Source organism: Bombina bombina, chromosome 5 (genome assembly GCF_027579735.1).
Source record: "Bombina bombina isolate aBomBom1 chromosome 5, aBomBom1.pri, whole genome shotgun sequence".
Classification (NCBI taxonomy): Eukaryota; Metazoa; Chordata; class Amphibia; order Anura; family Bombinatoridae; genus Bombina; species Bombina bombina.
In genome coordinates this window covers 266,043,897-266,066,198 of record NC_069503.1, presented here as the reverse complement: position 1 = coordinate 266,066,198, position 22,302 = coordinate 266,043,897, and the positions used below count along the sequence as shown (strand labels likewise).

At 38.7% G+C, this 22,302-nt stretch overlaps 1 protein-coding gene across 1 annotated transcript in view; it reads right to left on the bottom strand.

Annotated features, from left to right (window-relative positions):
* Positions 1–19,940, bottom strand: part of CUBN (cubilin) — a 749,121-nt gene extending 729,181 nt beyond the window's left edge. Inside the window, exons 1-2 of the mRNA XM_053713984.1 lie at positions 19,822–19,940; positions 18,273–18,402 (exon numbers count right to left, since the gene is read on the bottom strand). Of these exons, the coding sequence (XP_053569959.1) occupies positions 18,273–18,402; positions 19,822–19,940 (249 nt within the window). The remainder of the gene's footprint in view (positions 1–18,272; positions 18,403–19,821) is intronic.
* Positions 19,941–22,302: the final 2,362 nt, after the last annotated feature.

Genomic DNA, 22,302 nt, shown 5'->3' with positions numbered 1-22,302 from the left:
CTTCCATGCACATAGCCACTGAAGCGAATGATAAGAGACTGAAGGTTTAGACAAGCTGAAACCTATCTCAAACGTCTATTTTCTCTTAGGGATAGAGTCATGGACACTGAATCTATCTGGAAATCTATTGAGCTAGTACCAAGATATCGTCCAAATAAGGAAACACCACAATACCCTGCTCTCTGATTACAGATAGAAGGGCACCTAAAACTATTATTAATTATTCTTAATGCTGTTACAAGGCCAAATGGAAAAGCGACAAATTGGTAATGCTTGTTTACAAAAGAGAATCTCAGAAAACAATAGTGATCTGGATGAATTGGATTGTGAAGGTAAGCATCCTGTAAATCTATTGTGGACATGAAGTGACCTTGCTGAACAAAAAGCAGAATAGTCTTTATAGTCACCCTCTTGAAAGTTGGGACTCTTACAAAATCATTAAAGTTTTCAGATCCAAAATAGGTCTGAAAGAATTTTCCTTCATAGGTACAATGAATAGATTTGAATAAAAACCCCAATCCTTGTTCCTGCTGTGGAACTAGGAAAATTACCCCTGAAAGTTCTAGATCTGAAACATATTTCAGAAAGACTTGAGCTTTTACTGGGTTTTTTGTTACATGGGTAAGAAAGAATCTTCCCAAAGGAAGTCTTATTTTGAATCCTATTCGACACCCCTAAGTAATTATTTTCTGAATCCACTGATTTTGGACAGAGTCTGTCCAAACTATTTGAAATAGCTTTAGTCTGCCCCCTATCAGAAGAACTGGCTTGAGGGTCACACCTTCATATAGGTTTAGGGGCAGGATTTGATTTCTTATAAGGCTTGGATTTATTCCAATTCGGAGATGGTCTCCAATTAGAGCCAGAGGCCTTAGGGGAAGGAGTGGCTTTCTGTTCTCTATTCTTACGAAAGGAACGGAAACGATTGGGAGCTTTAAATTTACCCTTAGATTTCTTGGCTTGAGACAGAAAAACTCCCTTACCCCCAGTAACAGTGGAGATAATAGAATCCAATTGTGAACCAAAATGTTTTACCTTGAAGAGAGCGAGATAATAATCTAGTTGTATACACCACGTCAGCATTCCAAGATTTAAGCCATAAAGCTCTTCTAGTTAGAATGGCTAAAAACATGGATTTGACATTGATCTTCCTAACATAAAATATAGTATCACAAATAAAATGATTTGCATGTTGAAGTAAAACAATAATGTTAGATAATTCAGAATCTGATGACAACTGCTGTGCTAAACTGTCCAACCAAAAAGTAGAAGCAGCAGCAACATCAGCCATAGATATAACAGGTCTAAGAATATAGCCAGAATGTAAATATGCCCTTCTTGGTTAAGATTAAAGCTTCCTATCCTATCTAAAGGATCCTTGGCTACAGGTAAAAGATATACAATTTCTTAAACCTAGAAGAAGGGTTAAAAGAGGTACCAGGCTTAGACCATTCTTTAGCAATCACATTAGAGATAGCGTCATGAATATGAAATACTTCAGGAGTAATAACAGCAGTCTTAAATACAGAATTTAGATAATTACTAGCTTTATCATCAGGAGATTTAGACTCCTCAATACCCAAAGTAGAGATTTAGACTCCTCAATACCCAAAGTAAACAAAACTTCCTTTAAGAGAGATTGAAAATATTCTAACAAATGAAAAAGATTTGTCTATATCAGTCTCTGACGTGGCATCCTCTGAATCAGAGGAGACCCTATCAGTAGAGGATATGTCAGTATGCTGAAGGCCAGAACTGTTGCAAAAACCTTTTACATATATTTGAAGGCAAAATAGCAGTCATTGCCTTCTATATAGCTGTAGCAATAAAATCCTACATTTCTGCAGTAATGCTATGTACATTAGATGGAATAACAGTGTGTGTATTTGTACTCATAGATATATTTAACAATTTGTTAAACAAGAGACACATAATAACATAATAGAGCTGAATAATTTAGATCAGCTTAATTACAACATGCATACTTAGCTATGTTAAGTACCTGTTTAGGCAGCTCGAATCCTATGGTAACATCAGAGGCAGGTTCAGTTTGAGACATAATTACAAAAAAACAAACTAAAAACTGAGAACACTGAATGAGCTGGGGGCGGAGCTTAGAACAGATTTTTTTTTTGGCGGGAAATTTTTGGCGCAAAAAAAATGGCACACGATGACACGTCACCCTATGACTTAAATAGCATCATCGCATGCGCAACATGCAAAGCTGAATAGGATTTCTAATACACCTATCACTCTAAAAAGCAGGTTAGAATTTTGATTGTAAATACAAAAAAACTAAATGTACCTAAATAAAGCCAAATGGATACTTCTATTATAGCTGCATAAAATGTGATTATCAACATTCCATGAGACTAACATAATACTTAGCATTCTAATTTATAGATACATTACTAGCTCCAAAACAAAACCTGTATGTTTCACAGAATTTGTGGCTAAATATTTGTCAACGTTGGTAAAGTCGCTACAAAAGAAAACTGAATTATTGACTCAAGGCATGTATACAAACAATATATGACAACTTTACTTAAAAACTTTCCAATCTATAGCTGAGAGTGTCTTACATAATAAAAGTATATACTTACCGTGTAAGACACCCATCCACATATAGCAGAAAGCCAAACCAGTACTGAAACTTATCAGCAGAGGTAATGGTAGAGGAGTATAATGTTGATCTTTAAAGGGAGGCAGCAGATGAATCCCTGTGACCGAATTTACAGAGAGCCCTAGAAAAGATTTTCCATAGGCGAAAACATGGTATCATCAGGCAATACTCCTTTCACATTCTTTTAAACAAACACTGGACTTAGAGAAGAACTGGGCTTCAATATGTTTAGAAGCACATTTCACAGATGAAATCAAGCACATCATGCTTCACCACCTTCTAAGGAGGCAAAGTTTGTAAAACTGAGGTATGAGTGAGGTGGTAGGTGTATTTATAGGCATTTGAGGTTTGGGAAACTTTGCCCCCTTCTGGTAGGAATGTATATCCCATACGTCACTAGCTCATGGACTCTTGCCACTTACATGAAAGAAAGTTACATTTAAACCTAACACCCTAACATAAACCCCAATTCTAAACACCCCTAATCTGCCACACCCGACTTTGCCAACACTAATAAAAGTTATTAACCCCTATTTTGCCTCTCCCGACATCGCCGACACCTAAATAAAGTTATTAACTCCTATTCCGTCGCTCCCTGACATCGCAGACACTATAATAAAGTTATTAATCCCTATTCTGCCGCTCCCCGACATCGCAGACACTATAATAAAGTTATTAACCCCTATTCCACCGCTCCCCAAAATCGCCGCCACTAAATAAACATTTCGAAAAATAAAAAATACTAAGCTTACAAAAATAACAAACGAAATTATCAAAAATAAAAACAATTACACCTAATCTAATAGCCCTATAAAAATAGAAAAGCCCCTAGCCTACAATGAACTACCAATAGCCCTTAAAATGGCCTTTTGTAGGGCTTTGCCCTAAGTTAAACAGCTCTTTTACCTATAAAAGAAATACAAAGTCCCCCCAACAGTAAAAAAACCCCGACCAACCCCCCAAACTAAAAAAAACTAACTCTAAAAAAAAAAACAAGCTACCCATTGCCCCAAAAGGGGCATTTGTATGGGCATTGCCCTTAAAAGGACATCCAGCTCTTTTCCAAAGTGGCTGGTTATTGCTACTGTGAGTTCGCTGTAGCAATTAGCGCTCCCAAAATTAACCAGAGATCAGATCTCTGGTTCATTTTCAAAATATCCCCCAATTGCCCCCAAAATAAAGTATATTGTAGTTTTTCATTAGAAAAAAAAGCATTTTTTAAATAAAAAAAAACTGCATAAAGCAGTTTTTAGGGTTTAAAGTTGGCGGATGTGGGGTGTTAGGAAAAAACGGCACTGAAAAGTACCTTTACATTGCGGTCTATGGGGACTGTATGTTCCCTGTAAATATATATATATATATATATATGTATGTATATGTGTTAATATGTGTATATAGATGTATATTTAAATTTGCTGTCCATCGCTGTGCGACTTACCCCCTTTGCTATGCTAGGTTCTCATGCCGTGTCTGATGGCATGAGAACGAGGATCCCATTGGAGTTTATAGAAGCACGCTCTTGTGAGCGCAAAGCTTCTGTGCGAGGTCACATTCGCATGCGCTGGTATTACTAAGTGGAGCGCAAATATCACGCTCACGTAAGCGATATTTTGCGTTCCACTCTTAATCTAGCCCTATATCGAAATCCATACTTTTCCAGTCCCAAGCAGTTCGGATAAAGGGTTTTGTTCCTGTATTTATTTTGGGTGGGATGTATCTGGATCATCATTTACATACCATAATTTATTTTACATATTATTACAAAATAATCAATGTATTAGCCAAACTGCACATTCTGTTAATTGCATTAGAATATTTAGTCATCCCCATGTTTCATTAATAATTAACCAACTAAACTGGAATTAGTTCATCTCCAAATCATGTTACAACTGTTTTAATGACTCCTGGTAAGTATATTAATAAGCCATAATTCATTTCCTTTAAATACCTTTATAACTAAACTGAAATATTTTCCAAACAAATCTTTGTTTAGTGTACTGATTGGCTTATGTATGCCACGTGGTTACCAAGGTAATTTCCAAAGTTATATTTAAAATATTTTTTACTATTCTTGTATTTTTAGAACTAAAACATCTATTAAAATATGAGTATAATTTTAAAAAAATTATTATACATTCTGATTTTTTTATTTAATCCACTTTGCTTAAGCCACAGCTTTTTATTGATGTATTTCTTCAATTGTCTTTTTTTTTAAATATAATTATACCAGACATTAGGGTATATTCCTATCTTTTAGAATTTGCATTTTGAAATCATAGGTCCCCATTCCACACACCCATTAGATTTTGCTTTGTGCAAACCTCAACATGAGCTTCTAATGTTTGACTTTCATTTCTATGGCATTCCAGTCCATTAGAAATATTGCTGTTTGTATTGGTTACTGGAACACTATTCTAGAAAATATTCTATAATCCATGTGAAAAAGCAGCATAAATATGCTGAAATTACTGCCTCAATCAGTGATAGCAGGAAGTAGCTATCAGTTAACGAGCATTAGTACAATAGTATTCTGTAAGGTCTACAGCATGGTGCATGATTAAGGGTAGCAAGGCCCAAAACATTGCGTTGTTTAACCTGTTGTCCAAATAAAGGAAATATTTTAACATACTAAGTGCTGTGGACATTACAGAATTATATTGAAGTGGAGGAATTGGTCTTCAACTGCACAACATATATACAGCTGCTGAGAAGATATTGTAAATTATTACAAAAGTAATAAGTACTAGTAATAAAGCTAAATTAGTTTGAATTTAAAATTTTAACAGCTTTTATTTCACATTTGTATGCACAAAAAAGATATTTAACATGTTTAGATGAAGCTGTTTCATATGCATGAGAGAATTTTGGGAGTACATTACCCTTTTAAGCCACCAAATTTACTAGACATGTGCATTCAGATCTTTCGTTAGGAGAATTTGAAACAAGGTGGGCGCTTGTGGTATTATTCTATTTTCAGAGCCGTATTTATTCTTGAGAAAGTGAAAAACACTAAGATTTGTGCAAATGTAGATCTTAGTGTGTTGAACTTTCACATGAATAAATCTGGCTACAAAAAGAGCTTAAAGAACCATGATACCCAAATGTTGAAACACATAAAAGTGATGCAGCATAGCTGTAAAAAGCTGGCTAGAAGATATCACCTGAACATCTCTATGTAAAAAAGAAAGATATTTTACCTCAATTTACCTAAGTACTCAAACCCTATTGCAAAGGACTTTAAGCAGCAAATCAGTATGCATGTCCTGGGACAGTCAAGGGAGTGAGCCTTCGTGCACACTCATGTTATTTTCCTATTCAGATTAAGGAAGTTTACTATGAAATCTCATGAGAGTTAAGTCAAATCTCACAAGATCACAGTAAAAGAGTTCATGACCTCAGCACTGTTTATGCTGATTGGCTGCAGTTTTTGTTTTATTTTTTTTTACCTGTAGCTGGACAGTAACTGAAAGATAACTTTTTACACAGAACTTACTCTGCTGAGCTGAGGAATTGTGAGGTAAAATATCTTCCTTTTTTACATAGAGATACTCAGGTGATATTTTCCTGTCAGCTTTTTACAGTTATACTGCATCAGTGTCAAGTGATTTAACATAGAGTATTATGTCCCTTTAATGTAATGAGCAGCCGCCCTCTTCCTCATTCAAATCCAAACGCACATGTCTACAATTTGCGTATGTAATAAATCTGGAACATCTGGTCCCCTATATAAACATATGAAAAAACTATAAGGATCAGTACTCCATGGTGCACAAAGAAATAAGATGGGATAATGCTGTTAACATCTTGAGCTATACATTTTACCACATAATCTGTCTTGTGCTGTCTAAAGGATTGTCTTTTTGTCTGAGTGAGTCCTTAGATACCTTTAATATGGAAATAGATCTACAGAGACTGTATCACTCTATTAAATCTTTTTTTGGTTCAGAAAATCGATCAGAGTTAGGATCTGGTGACTCTGTTACTATCTCCAATGCTACTGATTCAGCAGATGTTGGGTTGTTTTGTAAAACCTCCTTCTGTCCTGCAAGTTATAATCATGCTGTGGACACATGTATACAGGTGGTTAACAAGGAGTTTTACACTGCTGCTGAGAGATCAGCCCTTGATACGCTGAAAAAGAATCCTGGTGCCGATAAGGGCGGGGCTGTTGTCATGGATACAGCAGCATGTAAGGGTGAGATTTGTAAACAACTTTGTGATACTGAAGTCTACAAGGAGTTAGATCAGGATCTCTTGCCATATTTTGTTAAGAATGTGAGGGAAATCTTATTTAGAGCACTCGAAGAGGGCATTATTACCTAGGACCCCCTCTATTTTTATATACTACTTAATGTCCATAAGGACCTCCATAATCCTCTGGGTAGGCCCATAATGGCCTCCATTGATTCCCTCTTCCGCCCCATAGCTAAATTTTTGGAGAAGATCTTAACACCCTTGGTGATTTCCTCCATAACCTAAAATATATTCCTGACTCCCCAAGGGAGCCATTCTAGTGACTTGGGATGTATCCAGTCTCTACAGTGTTATTCCTCACCAGGATGGCTTAAACAGTGCGTGGTCTGTTTTAGTAAAATCTGGGAAATATTCAAATTGATTTCTTCATGGAATTATTGGAGTTAGTTTTAACTTATATTTTTTCTATTGATGACAAGTTCTTTTTACAGCTATGGGGATCTTGATGCGTTCTAATGTTGCCCTGGCATATGCTTGCCTATATATGAGCAAGTTAAAAAAGAAGAAAAGAGGGGAGACTTCCGGTGGGCGGGCAAAGAGTGAGGACGCAGGTAGAAGGAGCTCCGGAGACATAGACTGATAAACTCCTAAATCCTACACCTCAATAGCCCACAAAGCTCGCCAACCTTGACAGGTGACCTACTGGACCTGTCCGGACATTATTGCAGCACGGAGTCAAAGCCAACGGCTCCCCCACCGGAACGAGATATCGCTAATAAGAAAAGTCGCGGCCGCGACGAAACAACTGCTAACACCTCACTGCTGCTCAGATTTCACCGCACTCAGATAACCTACTGTACCGGTCTTATAAGCTGCCAAGACAAACGCTACTAAGACCGAGGAGTGGCGGAGTGAGAGACCGGAGAAAAGCATAGAGGGGAGCCGCCATCTTGGAAACACCGCGGGTAAGAAACCGGGGCACTTAACATACAGCAAAACACTTTAAGGGCTGCGAACAAAACATAGCCAGACTCCCCTGCTGTGTGGTACACATAAACTCTGGCATTGCTACCCGTACAGCCATACGACAGGCCAATCTTAAACACTTTTAGGCGAACTCTAAGCCACGTGGGCTGGCCTACACTGAGTACAGAGACGCTCCAAATACATGCACCGACCCGGTGTTACTACACATTGGGGAAATAGAAGTCCTATCACTGAGGAATGGCAAGCGGGAATAAAAGTTTGAAAGCAGACACCCTCAGGCGTAGGGATCGACTATAAGCCACATCCGAATGGACAATAAGACAAATAAAGAGAGAAGAGGGCTGACTATGCCGATTTTCTATATGGCTCTGAAAGATACTGAGAATAATGCACGATTTCTGGTTATGAAATAAGCCTTTCACACTGCGCTGCACCCCCCGCAATCCATACCTTTTTACGGCACCTAGAGCCACTTACAGCGCAAACCACTTTCCCTGAGTGGAGGCACATTGCATGCAGAGGTACTACTCCAGTTTTGTGAAGACCACTGGTACAATGTCGAGCAGACAGAAACACCAAGACAGAAAAACCAAAGCTGTAGCAGAAATTCATACTGCTGAGGTTATGGCCACAGATGCTGCAGATGAAGAGACATTGGAAACCCACCCTATAGTGTCCCAAATATCAGCCCTGTTCCTGCCAAAACTACAAACGGGAATGGATACTCTGTCATCTGAGTTTAAATCGTTCTCCTCAAGGCTCCAACATTTGGAACAAAGGGTGGGAGATGGAGAAATTAGGCAGCGAGAAAACTCCAGCAAAATAATAGCGCTTGAGGCCCAAAACAAGTTATTAACTGACAAACTCGACGACCTCGAAAACCGCTCAAGGCGGAACAACCTGCGCATTGTGGGACTGCCAGAAACTATCTCAAGCACTGACCTCCTAGAATTTGCAGAAAAAACCTTGCCCACTCTCTTGCACCTCTCATCTGAGGATATACCATGTGTAGCTGAGAGAGCCCACAGAATAGGGATTATTAACCAAGACCCAAAGACAACCAGGGGACCCAGACAAGTGATGATACGCTATCTTAATTTCAAAGATAAAATCACGATCTTGAGAGCCTATCGTCAATGTTCCCCACTGCTGTTTGAGGGGAAAAAAATCCTCATCTTCCAAGATTACTCTGCCGAGATCTCCAGGAGAAGAAGGGAGTTCTCTCCCTACTGCAAATCGCTGATTGAGGCAGGGAGATCTGTGTCCCTGCTGTTCCCAGCAAAACTTAAACTACAGACTCAGCAGGGAATTAAGTTTTTCGATGACCCTAAACATCTGCGAAAGTTCCTGAGACTTGAACAAGAGCTAGCTGACAAGGAAGCCTGAAAGGATGGAGAACCCAATCTGAGGGACTGGTAACATGCTAAGACCTGTTGATAAGCACTGAGAGGGAGGAAAATTAGAAAAATTTACTATTGAGACACCCACATTTACATGAGTCTACCTCACTAGAAGACTTTATGGAAGGGAACACCCCTCTCCCTCATTATGTTAATAGCTTTTGTTGTCTTTCAGTGGTTAATATGGTAACATGAACGCCTTTGGGAATATGTTTGTTCATTTGTTCTGTTTCATACTGCAAATACCTTTTAGCTTATAATTTTGGTGAGCGGCCAGTAGAAAAGTATTAGAGGCTACCGAATGACATGATTGATTACCTAGCTCTAGCTCCCAAGCTCCCCCACTATGAAGGTCATTTACCTAAGGAGAGGGTACCCTCCAGCACACTACTAGTTCCAGTGCCCCTATACATTATACTCCCCTCCTATGCTGGCCCCCGCTGGCAGGCAGGCGGAGAGGATCACATGCTAGAACTGATAGGCTGATTTCCACCAATACAAATTACACATACGGGAGACACATACTCTGAGGAGAGGTGACCCTTTCTGGCACTAGATAATAGAGGGATGCGAAACACGAAGATAGTCACAACCACATCATTAAGGTAGAGACCTGACCTGAACAACTGAGGGGAAAATCATTCTCAGCATACCAAAGTAGAACAACTAAAGGGGATAAAGTGCAGCAAAGTAATGAATAAGTTTATACACAGTTATTGAATTAGACGCTAAGTGATTGCTATTTCAATGGAAAGAAAAAACCAATTGGTTCTGTTTTCTAAAAGCTATCTGTTGAAATGTCTGTTTAATTTGTTTTCAATGTTGTTAATCGTGTTGTTTTTATTTTTAGTTAGCTGGCAGGATGCTCTCCTCTTCCCCCGGGACTCTCCGACAAAGGGAAATGTTTTTAGTCTAAAATCTGGTGGTAAAGTACAAACAAGACACCTAAAATGTTTCTTACACAATGTGTTATCGGACCTACGTGTAATCAATTTCTTACCCTACATCCCATCCACAAACCGAGTTACAGATGACACATAACCTACATATTATGAGCTGGAATGTGGGAGGCATAACCTCTCCGCAAAAACGCAGATCTATCCTGCGTTACCTAAGATCTAGAAAAGTTGACATAGCCATATTAGAGGAAACACATTTGACGAACCTTGAACACAAAAAATTGCAACAGGGCTGGGTGGGAGAAGTTATATATACCCCATACGAACTGAGACGAGCTAGAGGTGTGGCTATACTACTTAGAAAACACCTGACGTATACTATCACTAAGACCGACATAGATCAGGAGGGGAGATTTGTAATGCTTCAATTAGAGGTCATGGGAGTCCCCTTTGCTCTGGTAGGAGTGTATGGGCCACAAAGACAGAAACAACATTTCTGGAGGGGATTGCACGCTAAGATAATGCAGTTTACCACGCTGCCCACTGTTGTCGGAGGAGATTTCAATATTGCTCCTCAGGTCCCTGCCGATAGATTTTATAACCCAGACAAGAAAGCCGTTACCCCTCAGAGTTTTAGAAACTCCAAAAAAGAATCCCTAATACTTCATAATTTCAAGAAAACCTTAGGGCTACAAGATATCTGGAGAGCCAGATACCCGGAGCAGAGGGATTTTACCTGCATGTCAGTAGCAAAGGACACCATGGCCAGACTCGATTATTTTCTGATATCCACAGAGCTATGCCCCAGAGTGTTGGGAGCTGAGATAGACCCAATAACGATCTCAGACCATGCCCCAGTAGCAGTCAAGATCCAACTTAGCCCCGGGAGGGGGAAAACCAATAGGTGGGTGTTCCCAGCGTATTTATGTAAAGACCCCAACTTCTATAGACACATCCTAGGGGAATGGCTGGCATTTGCAGAGACCAATCAATTGCATGCAGGTGACCCTATACTGTTCTGGGAAACAGCTAAAGCTGTCTTGAGGGGGGTTATCTCGGCTTACGCCGCAAACATCAAGAAAAAGAGCAGGGCACAGTCAGAACTCCTACTAGCACAGATCTTAAATGCGAGGAATAAATATCTTAGGAACCCAAACACAATCAACAGACTCAAATACAAGGACATTAAGCGAGCAAGAGATGACTATATACTCCAACAAACCAACAAAACACACTCTAAAATACAGGCTAGGTACTATAGGTTCGGAGGCAAGACGGGAAGACTGTTAGCGAGAATGACGAAATTATCGACAAAAAGAAATCCTATACTGGCTATTAAGCGGGGCGACGTAGTTTTGAATAGGGAGGAAGACATCCAAAGGGCATTTACTGACTTTTACAAAGATCTCTACTCACCACAGGAGGTACTGCCAAGGGATATGGACAGATTCTGGGAACAGTTGCGGATACCAACGATTGACAGAGCCCAACTTGACAGCCTCAATAGCCCCGTTACTTTGAACGAAATTCTGACCATAATTAAGGATCTAACATTAGAGAAAACTCCAGGGCCTGATGGCTTGCCAGCAGAGTTTTATAAAATAATGGGAACCGATATAGGCCCGACTTTGACGCAGCTGTTCAATGGTCTCCTCAGTGGTGAAGTTAGACCCTCCCCCAGGTTTGCGGAAGCCAATATCAGTATTATTCCAAAGGAGGGTAGAGACCCCCTTTTAACTCAGTCATATCGTCCTATTTCCCTGCTTAATCAGGACTACAAAATCCTAACTAAACTCCTTGCAAACAGGCTAGCAAATATACTCCCGACATTAGTACACGAGGATCAGACGGGTTTCGTTAAGGGGAGATCTTCAGTACTTAACATTCGAAGAGTCCAAACAATTATCCAACACTATTGGAACATAACGCAACATAACCAGAACATAGCGACACATGACGAGGCAGCCCTACTATTCTTAGACGCTGAAAAAGCCTTTGACAAGGTCTTGTGGGAACATTTATACACCACCATGGGCAAGATGGGCATCGAAGGTGCATTTGTCAGGGCCATTGAGAATCTTTATAGAGAACCCCAAGCATCCCTCCTAATCAATGGCACACCTACCAGACCCTTCACACTCCATAGAGGCACTAGACAGGGCTGCCCCCTCTCCCCACTCCTTTTTGACCTGGCTATAGAGCCCCTGGCAATAAAAATTAGGCAGACAATGCAGGGGATGCGCATAGGCGAGTCGACCTTGCATGTCTCGCTCTTTGCTGATGACATGGTGTTATACGTACAAGACCCTCAAAAAAATATTCCAAAATTGATGGAAATAATCAATGAATTTGGCTTAGTCTCTGGATACAAAGTCAACACTGACAAAACTGAACTACTCTGGTTATTGTCAAAAGGTAAAAAACAAATTCCCGGCTATGACTTTAGGATAGTGGAGGGTAACTTCAAATATTTAGGTATTACACTACACGCAGACCCACGCAGATGGTACTCTATTAACTATGGTCCCTTGCTTAAACAATTAGACAGCCTGATTGGGGGGTGGACTTCGCTGCCCTTGAACCTATCGGGAAGGGTGGGACTTATAAAGATGATCTATTTCCCCAAACTGCTTTATTTTTTCCAGACTCTGCCAGCAATACTGCGAAAATCAGACTTAAATCACATTAAGGGAAAGGTGCTTAAATTTATTTGGAACAACAAGAAACACAGGGTCAGTTTTCTCAAGCTTACCGCCCCAAGGGAGATGGGGGGATTAGCACTACCAAACTTTGAACTATACAACTGGGCGGCCCAATGTAAATTTGTTATTGACTGGCTGACGGGACGGGGAAAGTTCTCTGACCCTAGGTTGGAAAATGAACTGACGAAACCATGGGCTTTAGAGATGATCCCACACATGACCCAAACCCAAGCGACCAAACACTTAAAAGACATGGAGCTCCTGGCCCAACCGGCGAGAGCTTGGAGACAGTTTTGCAAGACACTAGGGGGCAACCACAGATTGACCGCATATTTGCCATGGTGCGGCAACCCTGAGTTCCCTGCAGGTATATCGACTAAAGCTTTTCTTCAGTGGAAGAGCCAGGGACTTCGCACAGTAGGTCAAACAATGACAAGGGAGGGGGGACTCATGCAGACTTTTGAAACCCTAAGAACCACGTTTGACCTGCCCAGAACACATCACTACGCTTACTTGCAAGCCAGACATTACCTTGACACACTACGGAGGGAGGGGAACAACAAAGACCAAACAGCTATAAAACAAAGCATAGAATTAGCTCGGCATGGCATCACCTCTATAGCACCATTGTACACAAAGATGAACAGACTAGCGGGGACAACCTGCATAGACAAGATAGCCTCCATTTGGAGTGATAGGCTTGCAAAAGATGTGACAGCGGTGGAAGTTGAGAAAAGCATCAGTAGAGTAAAGTCAGCAACTCTCTCCTCAGAGGTGAGAGAATCCCATTTTAAGCTAATACACGACAGCTATGTTACCCCTGGGAAATTCCAGAGATGGAAGGCAGACAGGGACAGTAAGTGTCCTAGGTGCAGTCTGATAGACGCGGATATTGAACACATGGTGTGGAACTGTCCTAAACTAGTCAGATTCTGGAAGATGACGGCACACTGGGTAAAGACAAAAATACAATGCCCCTGTGGGGATTGGACATTTCAGAATGTAGTATTCCTTGACTTTTTAGGCCTACCCAAACATATTAAACTACTTATCTCTAATATAGTATTGATGGCGAGACATCTGATCTTCCAAAATTGGCTCAAACGAAACCCACCCACTGTTACACAGCTAAAGCAGGCGTTGCTAAAGCAACTTTTTATTGAGCAAGCAGACGGCTTAGGAGACATGAATGCTAGGGTTCGGTCCTTCTTTAACAAATGGGGACCCTTTATTCACACACTACCAGATACTTCGCGTACTATAATCATTGCACCATTTAAGAACACAGAGTACGTTTTAGAGGCAACATTGCGAGGAGACTGGTAGACTAGTTCGGAGAAGTTCCCGGGGGGGGGGGGGGGGAGGAGGTTGTCGGAGAGTGAATTATGCCAGCTGAGAGTTAGGAAGTTAATATTATTTTGTGTTTAAGGTTAAAAGAAAAATTGTGCACGATGGAAATTTGTTTTTGTTTTTTCTTTTGCTCTTTTCTTTTATCACTTTTCAAGACCCAGGCTACAGTATTGACATGACAACTGTTTTATAATTGATGTTATCATTTGCCATGTAATCATATACCACGTAAATACTACCGAATGTAATTACTTCTATCTGTCTGTTGCACTTGAAAAATAAAGATATTTAAAAAAAAAAAAAGAAGAAAAGAGGAATGTCCCTCTTTTTTAACTTGCTCATTTGCTGTGCCTTTGTGCACCAGTAGCAGAGAAGCTATTTCATCTACTGGCATAACTATGATAAGGGATACCTAAAATATGAAAATGGGCAGTAATGTATGAAGGGGACAGCCAGTGCAGCTTTAATAATATAGTACAATTCCTCTTGCTCTACTCCTTAGAAAAAAATTCTGTCATAGGCCCACATGTATTATAAGGCATGAGAAGTTGTCTGCCTGCCTTAGTGGCATACGGCAGCAGATTCTGTTTGTCCACTGTCCGTTTGTGTCATTAAATGCTCAAGTGAGAGTGTTAAGCCCACCCCTTCTCTTGTGTGACCAATCGTGTTAGAGAAGGGGCTGTCAATCACCCCGTGTAAGCGCGTGAGTTCAGGGTGATTTCTTCCTGCCACCTTAGATGTGGCAAAGAGAGTAAGAAGCAATGGTCTACTGACCGCTGCTTGTTACATTGCGAGAAGCAGGCTCACATGTGTGAACCTGCGCGGCAAGGGCTCCGGAGCAGCTTATGCTGCTTTGTACAAGGAGCCCGTAGTATGCTATTATCTAACTAATTAAATGACCAGCAAATGAAGTGTTTTTAATGCCTGCTGGACTGATATACCATGCAGTCTATTATGCGATATATTTTCACATTTTATCCTTCAATCTCAAGTAAAAGTTATGTTTTAAAATGTACCATTAACCTGCCATATATTTTAATTGTAAGTGAATTTACACTCAGGTCTGGGAAGTGTTCCCCCTGAGTTTATGAAACGTTGAGTAGGGCTCCGCATGAATTACTTTTTTTATTATATTTCATTGTTGGAGTTTATTTGCAGTTCTTTCACAATTGACTCTGAGCTTGTTACTTGTAAATAAACATTTGTAAAATATGAATATGCAGTTCCCATGTGTTAAAGATTGGGCATCATTTCATTAATCATGTCTAAAATGTTGTCGCTTAGATAAAATAAAAAATAAAAAAAACTTATACTCCAATGTCTCTTTAAAAGAGACACTGCAGCCAAAATGTGAACCCCCATGGAAGCATTTCAGTTTTGAATAGAAACATTTTTGCAATATAAATGAATAAGCAAAAATAATTCTAATAAAACTATAGCTGTTTCAAAAGTGTATTTATCACCCTAAGCTCACGCGCTTACTCAAGTTGATTGACAGCCCCTTCTCTAACACGATTGGTTGCACAAGAGAAGGTGTGGGCTTTACACTCTCACTTGGGCATTTAATTACACAAACGGACACAGAGCCTAAGGTGCTTGTACCGTCTGGCATAAATAACTCCATGAAATAGTGCTGTCTAGCTGTGGAAAACTGTCAAAATGCACTAAGATAAGAGGCCGCCTTCAAGGTCTTAGAAATTAGCATATGAGCCTACCTAGCTGCAGCTTTCAACCAAGAATACGAAGAGAATAAAGCAAATTTGATGATAAAAGTAAATTGAGTAAATTGGAAAGTTGCTTAAAATTGCATGCCCTATCTGAATCATGACATTTTAATTTGATTAGACGGTCCCTTTAAGGAAAGCACAATACAGCATACTGTACATTTATTAGCTTGCCTGTTTTTTGTTATAAAATTGCTCTAAAAGTCCTGCTTGTTTCACACACTCACAGAAAGACTTGAGTGCTTCCAACATACTTAAAGGGACAATGTACACCTGTAAGAATCTGAAAATATGTAATGTCATTGTACTCAAAACTGCTGCAGGAAGGAACACCTTTTAAAATGGGATAGTCTCTCTACTGCACCCCACATTGAGAGGTTGATTTGTGCTGCTTCTTGTTTACACAGCTTTTCTATAGCTACATTTTCAGTATAGTCAATGATGTCAGGGAAAGAAACATGTTTAATATGACAAAAGTAAATAAGCTATTTGTAAACGGTTTGACACCAGCAGGTAAATACAATTTCCCTTTAAGGGCTCCATGTACTAAGCCGTCAATTCATCCGTCATTTTAGACGCGGATAAACTCGCCGTTACTCGCCGCGGGCAAAATGGTGTCCGCTGTCACTATGTACTAATAATCCCCCAATAAATAGACAAGTCTAGCCCGCCGCGAGCAGTGGCGGATTATTGATAAATTTGACGACTCGCTCGCCGCGACTAAGCTGATGTACTTAACTTTCAGTTGAATTGTCTGGCCAATTATTAACACGTGACATGCAAGGTGTCACGAACATCATAGTAGTCGCGGGAATAGAATTTTGCTCCTATAAAAGTTCAACTTATCTAAACAACTTTATTATTGTTCAAAATTTTTTGAAGAGTGATAACAGAGCGTTATTTTTGTAATATTTATTTACAATTTGGATATGGCTTCATCTGGATCTGATAATATATAAATATTAATATAAAAATAATTATAAAGATTGACAACTATACAATACAAATTTAAAATATAGATTACTCTTTAATTACAGTTGACAAATTTGGCGCAATTTATGTACATGGAAATGAGAGACAAATTAGACGCCAGTTATGCTGTACAATGCTGATATTACTGCCTTTTATATATGTCTAGACTGGCGTCTAGATTGACTTTCCTATTGTTTTGTACCTTGCCCGCCACCTAAAAAGTGGCGAGGCAAAAATAACGAGGTGGGAGCGGAAATTGTAGCGAGCGGACAAATAGATTTTTTAGTACATTCGTTTTTGGCTAGTTGGTGGTCAAATGTGTCTAATTACAGTGAAAAATGGAGAGGTAGCGAGGTTTGGCGGATAAGTACGCTCGCAATTTTAAAGATGCGAGTTTGAACATAGTTGACGACTTTGTACATATCAGTTTGCGAGTTTTGACGCGAGATTTGTTGCGGGTAGCTCGCTGACTGCTTAGTACATGGAGCCCTAAGTATGGGAAATTTTAGTTTACCTCGCAACATTGATCATTTGTATTGCTAAGATTAAATCATAAGCTCCTTTACATCTTTACATTAACTGGATCGCAAGAAAAGAGAACAGGGATTTCAGCAGACTTTTCAATGGATGCATCAACCCAACCTGAATAGGTCTTGCAAATGAATGTTATATAATAATCTTTATTTTAAAAAATGATCTTTTGTAATGCAGTGCTTAGTTGTTGATTTATGCTATGCTTATATGTAAATAAATGATTTAAAAGGGACATTCTAGTCAAAATTAAAATTTCATGATTCAGATAGGGCATGCAATTTTAAACAACTTTCCAATTTACTTTTAGCATCAAATTTGCTTTGTTCTCTTGGTATTCTTTGTTGAAAGCTAAACCTAGGTAGGCTTATATGCTAATTTCTAAGCCCTTGAAGGTGGCCTCTTATCTCAGGGCATGTTGACAGTTTTTCACAGCTAGAGGGTGTTAGTTCATGTGTGCCTTATAGATAACATAGTGCTTACGCACATGGAGTTACCTAGGAGTCAGCACTGATTGGCAAAAATGCAAGTCTTTCAAACGAACTAAAATAAGGGGGCAGGCTGCAGAGGCTTAGATACAAGGTAATCACAGATGTAAAACGTGTATAATTATAACTGTGTTGGTTATGCAAAACTGGGGAATGGATAATAAAGGGATTATCTTTATTTTCAAACAATACAAATTATTGAGTATACTGTACCTTTAATGACATTTTAGATGTGTTTGCTTTGTATGCAATTACAATAAAAAATTAAAGGATAATCTAGACAATGACAGCAAGCCTCATTAGATAAGTTAACCTTAAGATTACACACAGCGACTATTACCTAGAACACTCATAATAAAAGCAAAACCTTGAGTTGGTAATTTAGCAACCAACAAATATTACCTGGGTTAAAAGTTCTGCAAGGTCATCCTCATTCACTTTAATTTTCCCATACGTTCCAGTCTTGAACTCAATATTTTTTGTTTGACTTGGAGAAAATATCAAATTTCCATTTTCTGAAGACATCCGAGGCCTTTGAGAAATTGGAAACTTTTTAAGTAATGACATAAAAAAAAACATAACAACATGCTGAGGAATAATGTATCTTGGTTACTTTCTATGATCTAGTATTTAATTAAACCAAACACAATTTAAATTAAACCCCAGTAGCGGACCTACCCAACAGAGGGCCCAGTACATTTTTTTCTGGGGCCCTTTAAAGGTAACTATGTAGTAAGCAATTGTATTAAAGGGACAGTCAAGTCCAAAAAAAACTTTCATGATTTAAAATAGGGCACGTAATTTTAAAAAAACTTCCCAATTTACTTTTATCACCAATTTTGCTTTATTCTCTTGGTATCCTTAGTTGAAAGCTAAACCTAGGAGGTTCATATGCTAATTTCTTAGACCTTGAAGACTGCCTCTAATCTGAACGCATTTTGACCAATAGAGAGCATTAGTTCATGTGTTTCATATAGATAACATTGAGCTCATGCACGTGAAGTGACCTAAGAGTGAGCACTGATTGGCTAAAATGCAAGTCTGTCAAAAGAACTGAAATAAGGGGGCAGTCGGCAGAAGCTTAGATACAAGATAATTACAGAGGTAAAACGTGTATTATTATAACTGTGTTGGTTATGCAAAACTAGGGAATGGGTAATAAAGGGTATATCTTTCTTTTTAAACAACAAACATTTGAGTTTTGACTGTCCCTTTAATAGATAGATAGCTAGATAAATAGATAGATATACCTGCCCTAATAAAAGGCTCCCCTGCATTAGGATTGTACACATTCTGCATACACTGGCTGCTATGGTTCCCCAAGCACATGGACCCTGGTGCAGTACACCTGCTGCACCAATGGTAGTTCCGCCCCTGTTAAACCCCTTAACTGCCAGAGAGGGCTGGACTGCGTCTATGATGCAATGTGTTTCATCCTTCTCTTTATTCAGTAGGTTAAAGGAACAGAAAGCCAAATTTAAATCTCCACATTTCGGATAGAACATGCAATTTTAAGCAACTTTCCAATTTACGTCTATTATCAAATTTCCTTTATTCTTTTGGTATCATTTGTTAAAAAGCATACATAGGTAGGGCCAGGAGCAGCAATGCAATACTTGGTACTAGCTGTTGATTGGTGGCTGCACATATATGCCCCTTGTCATTAGCTCACCTAATGTGTTTTTAGCTCTCAGTATTACATTGTTGCTTCTTCAACAAAGGATATCAATAGAATAAAACAAATTTAACAGTAGAAATGAATTGAAAAGTTATTTAAAATGGTATTCTATCTGAACAATGAGAGAAAATGTTGGGTTTCATGCCCCTTTAAGGTGATATGAAGAAATAGATTATTCCTAAATTGCACATTAAGGCAACAACAGAATAAAAAATTATATTCTCATTTTTTAAACAATACAAATGTTGAAATATTTTTTTGCACAAAACTTACTGATCATTAGAAGTATCTCGTTTCTGCCTTGTGTTCAAAGTATCTCCAGAATTGCATTGTAATCCAAAAAGTATCAATACGGCTGCAAATATCCATGGGAAGTCACCTGGAGAAATCATGTTGTTAACTGCTAACTCTCCAGGAAGCAACTAAACCTAACACTAGATATCTTGGATTACTGTTAAATGTACTTTGACCTTCAAGACCAATTCTCACAAGGCCTTCTGAGAAAGTTTGCGCAAGTTTTACATTCATATTAATTTTTTAACTTAGGTAATGGAAAACCCAAACTGCTGATTATAATTATTTTTTTTGCATACATAAGCTACCTATGATATATTGTGCCTTACCCAGTGGCCACCTGACCTTTGCATTGCTAATCCATAAACCAGGCAATAGATGACAAAGCTAAAAGAATACACATTGCTTTTCTAATCTGAATAAGAATTGCAATTAACCCCTTAAAGGGACAGTATACACCAATTGTCATTTAACTGCATGTAATAGACACTTCTATAAAGAAAAATATGCACAGATACTGATCTAAAATCCAGTGTAAAACCGTTCAAAAACGTATTTAGAAGCAACCAGTTTAGCTCTGTTGAAAAGGTTAGCTGGAACACCCACTAAAAGTGGTTCTATAGCAAAAAAGCAAAAACTCCCCCTCCCCCTGCATATGAAAAGACTCTTTACACAAACAGGAAAAGCTGGAGTAGGTATACATCAGTATTCTTCTAACATTTTGGGGCTTGGTTAGGAGTCTGAAAATCAGCGCAATGTTATTTAAAATCAAAACTATAATTTAAAAAACAAACAAATAAACAACCTGTATGGGCTATATGAATGGATCATCTACAAAACATTTATGCAAAGAAAAAACTAGTGTACACTATAATGTCCCTTTAATGACCAGCAACGTATGGGGGTGCAGCTTTCAATAGCGCTATCTCGCTGACAGTGGTGAGACCGCAATATCAGCGGCGAAACTGCAATATTTTAACAAGACTTTCAGAGGGAGGCTCTAATAGCGCGGTCTATTATAGCAACACAATCCCTTAACGACCAGCGACGTATAGGGTATGTCGCAGTCGATAAGGGGCTAATTAAAACAGTTAATGTCTGTTGTGTTTTTTTTTGTTTAAAACTGATGCATATTAAAAGGGACATGAAACCCAAAATGTTTATTTTATGATTCAGCTATAAAATAAAATTGTAAAAAGGTTCTAATTTACTTCTATTATCAAATTTGCTTTGATCTCATATTATTCTTTGTTGAAGAGATATCTAGATAGGTAGCGTGCACATGTCTGCAGCACTACATGACAGGAAATAGTGCTCCCATCTAGTGCATCTTGCTATTGTATAACATTGTAATATAACTAGACATGTGCGATTCGTTTCGGATCGATTCAGAAATTCGTCCGAATTCGTAAAATTCGGGATTCGGATCGATCCGAATTTCCGAATTAAAATACTGCCGAATCTACCGAATAAATCCGAATTAGTTCGGATTTATTCGGATTTATTCAGTAGATTCTGATGGCCATGGATTACACTAGTATTGTACAGTATATTAGGTTATATCACTCTGCTATGGGTTACACCTAATATACTGTACATAATACTAGTCTAATCCCACCTAACACTTACCGAAATTCCGAATTTCCGAACCGAATCGAACCCAGCCGAATTTCTTCGACTCCGAATGAATCCGAAACGAATCCGAACCGAATCAATTCAAATTTCTCCGAATTCGAATCGGTCCGAACCGAAATTCGAAAAATTCCGAATCGATCCGAACCAAATTTTTTTCGCCATGCACATATCTAAATATAACATTGCAAAACTGCTGTCATATAGTGCTGCAGACATTAACACTCCTAAACTTACCTTACTACTTTTCAACAAAGGATAACAAGAAAACAAAGAACAATTGATAATAGAAGTAAATTGGAAAGTTGTTTAAAATTGTATGTTCTATCCGAATCATGAAAGAAAAAAATTTGGATTTTAGGTCCCTCTTAAACTGATACAAGAAATGAAAACTTAAAAAGATATGTAAGTCAAAATGAAATGCTCATGATTCCAAGAGATTATATAATTTAAGAAAAACATTTTCCAATTTATTGCCAATATCAAATTGACATTGTTCTCTAGTTCTCTTTTGTTAAAACTTAGCGAGTATGAAAGCATACTAAAATAGGCTCAGTGCATGTGACCTGAGCACCATATGACAGCAATTATTGGAGCATAGTTTTTACTGTAATACATATAATGCTAAATATATGTGCACACTCTAGATTAAATCTGTTTGCTCTTAAGACGTGCACACTCCTAAGTATATATTATACAGAAATTCCCTCCCTACATTATCAAAGCATCAATCTCTGTGCATTCGCTGGCGTCAATACGCTCGCCAGACATCGCTGCCGCGAATCTGCTTACAATGCCCTTATTTATACAAATTCAGTAAAAAACATG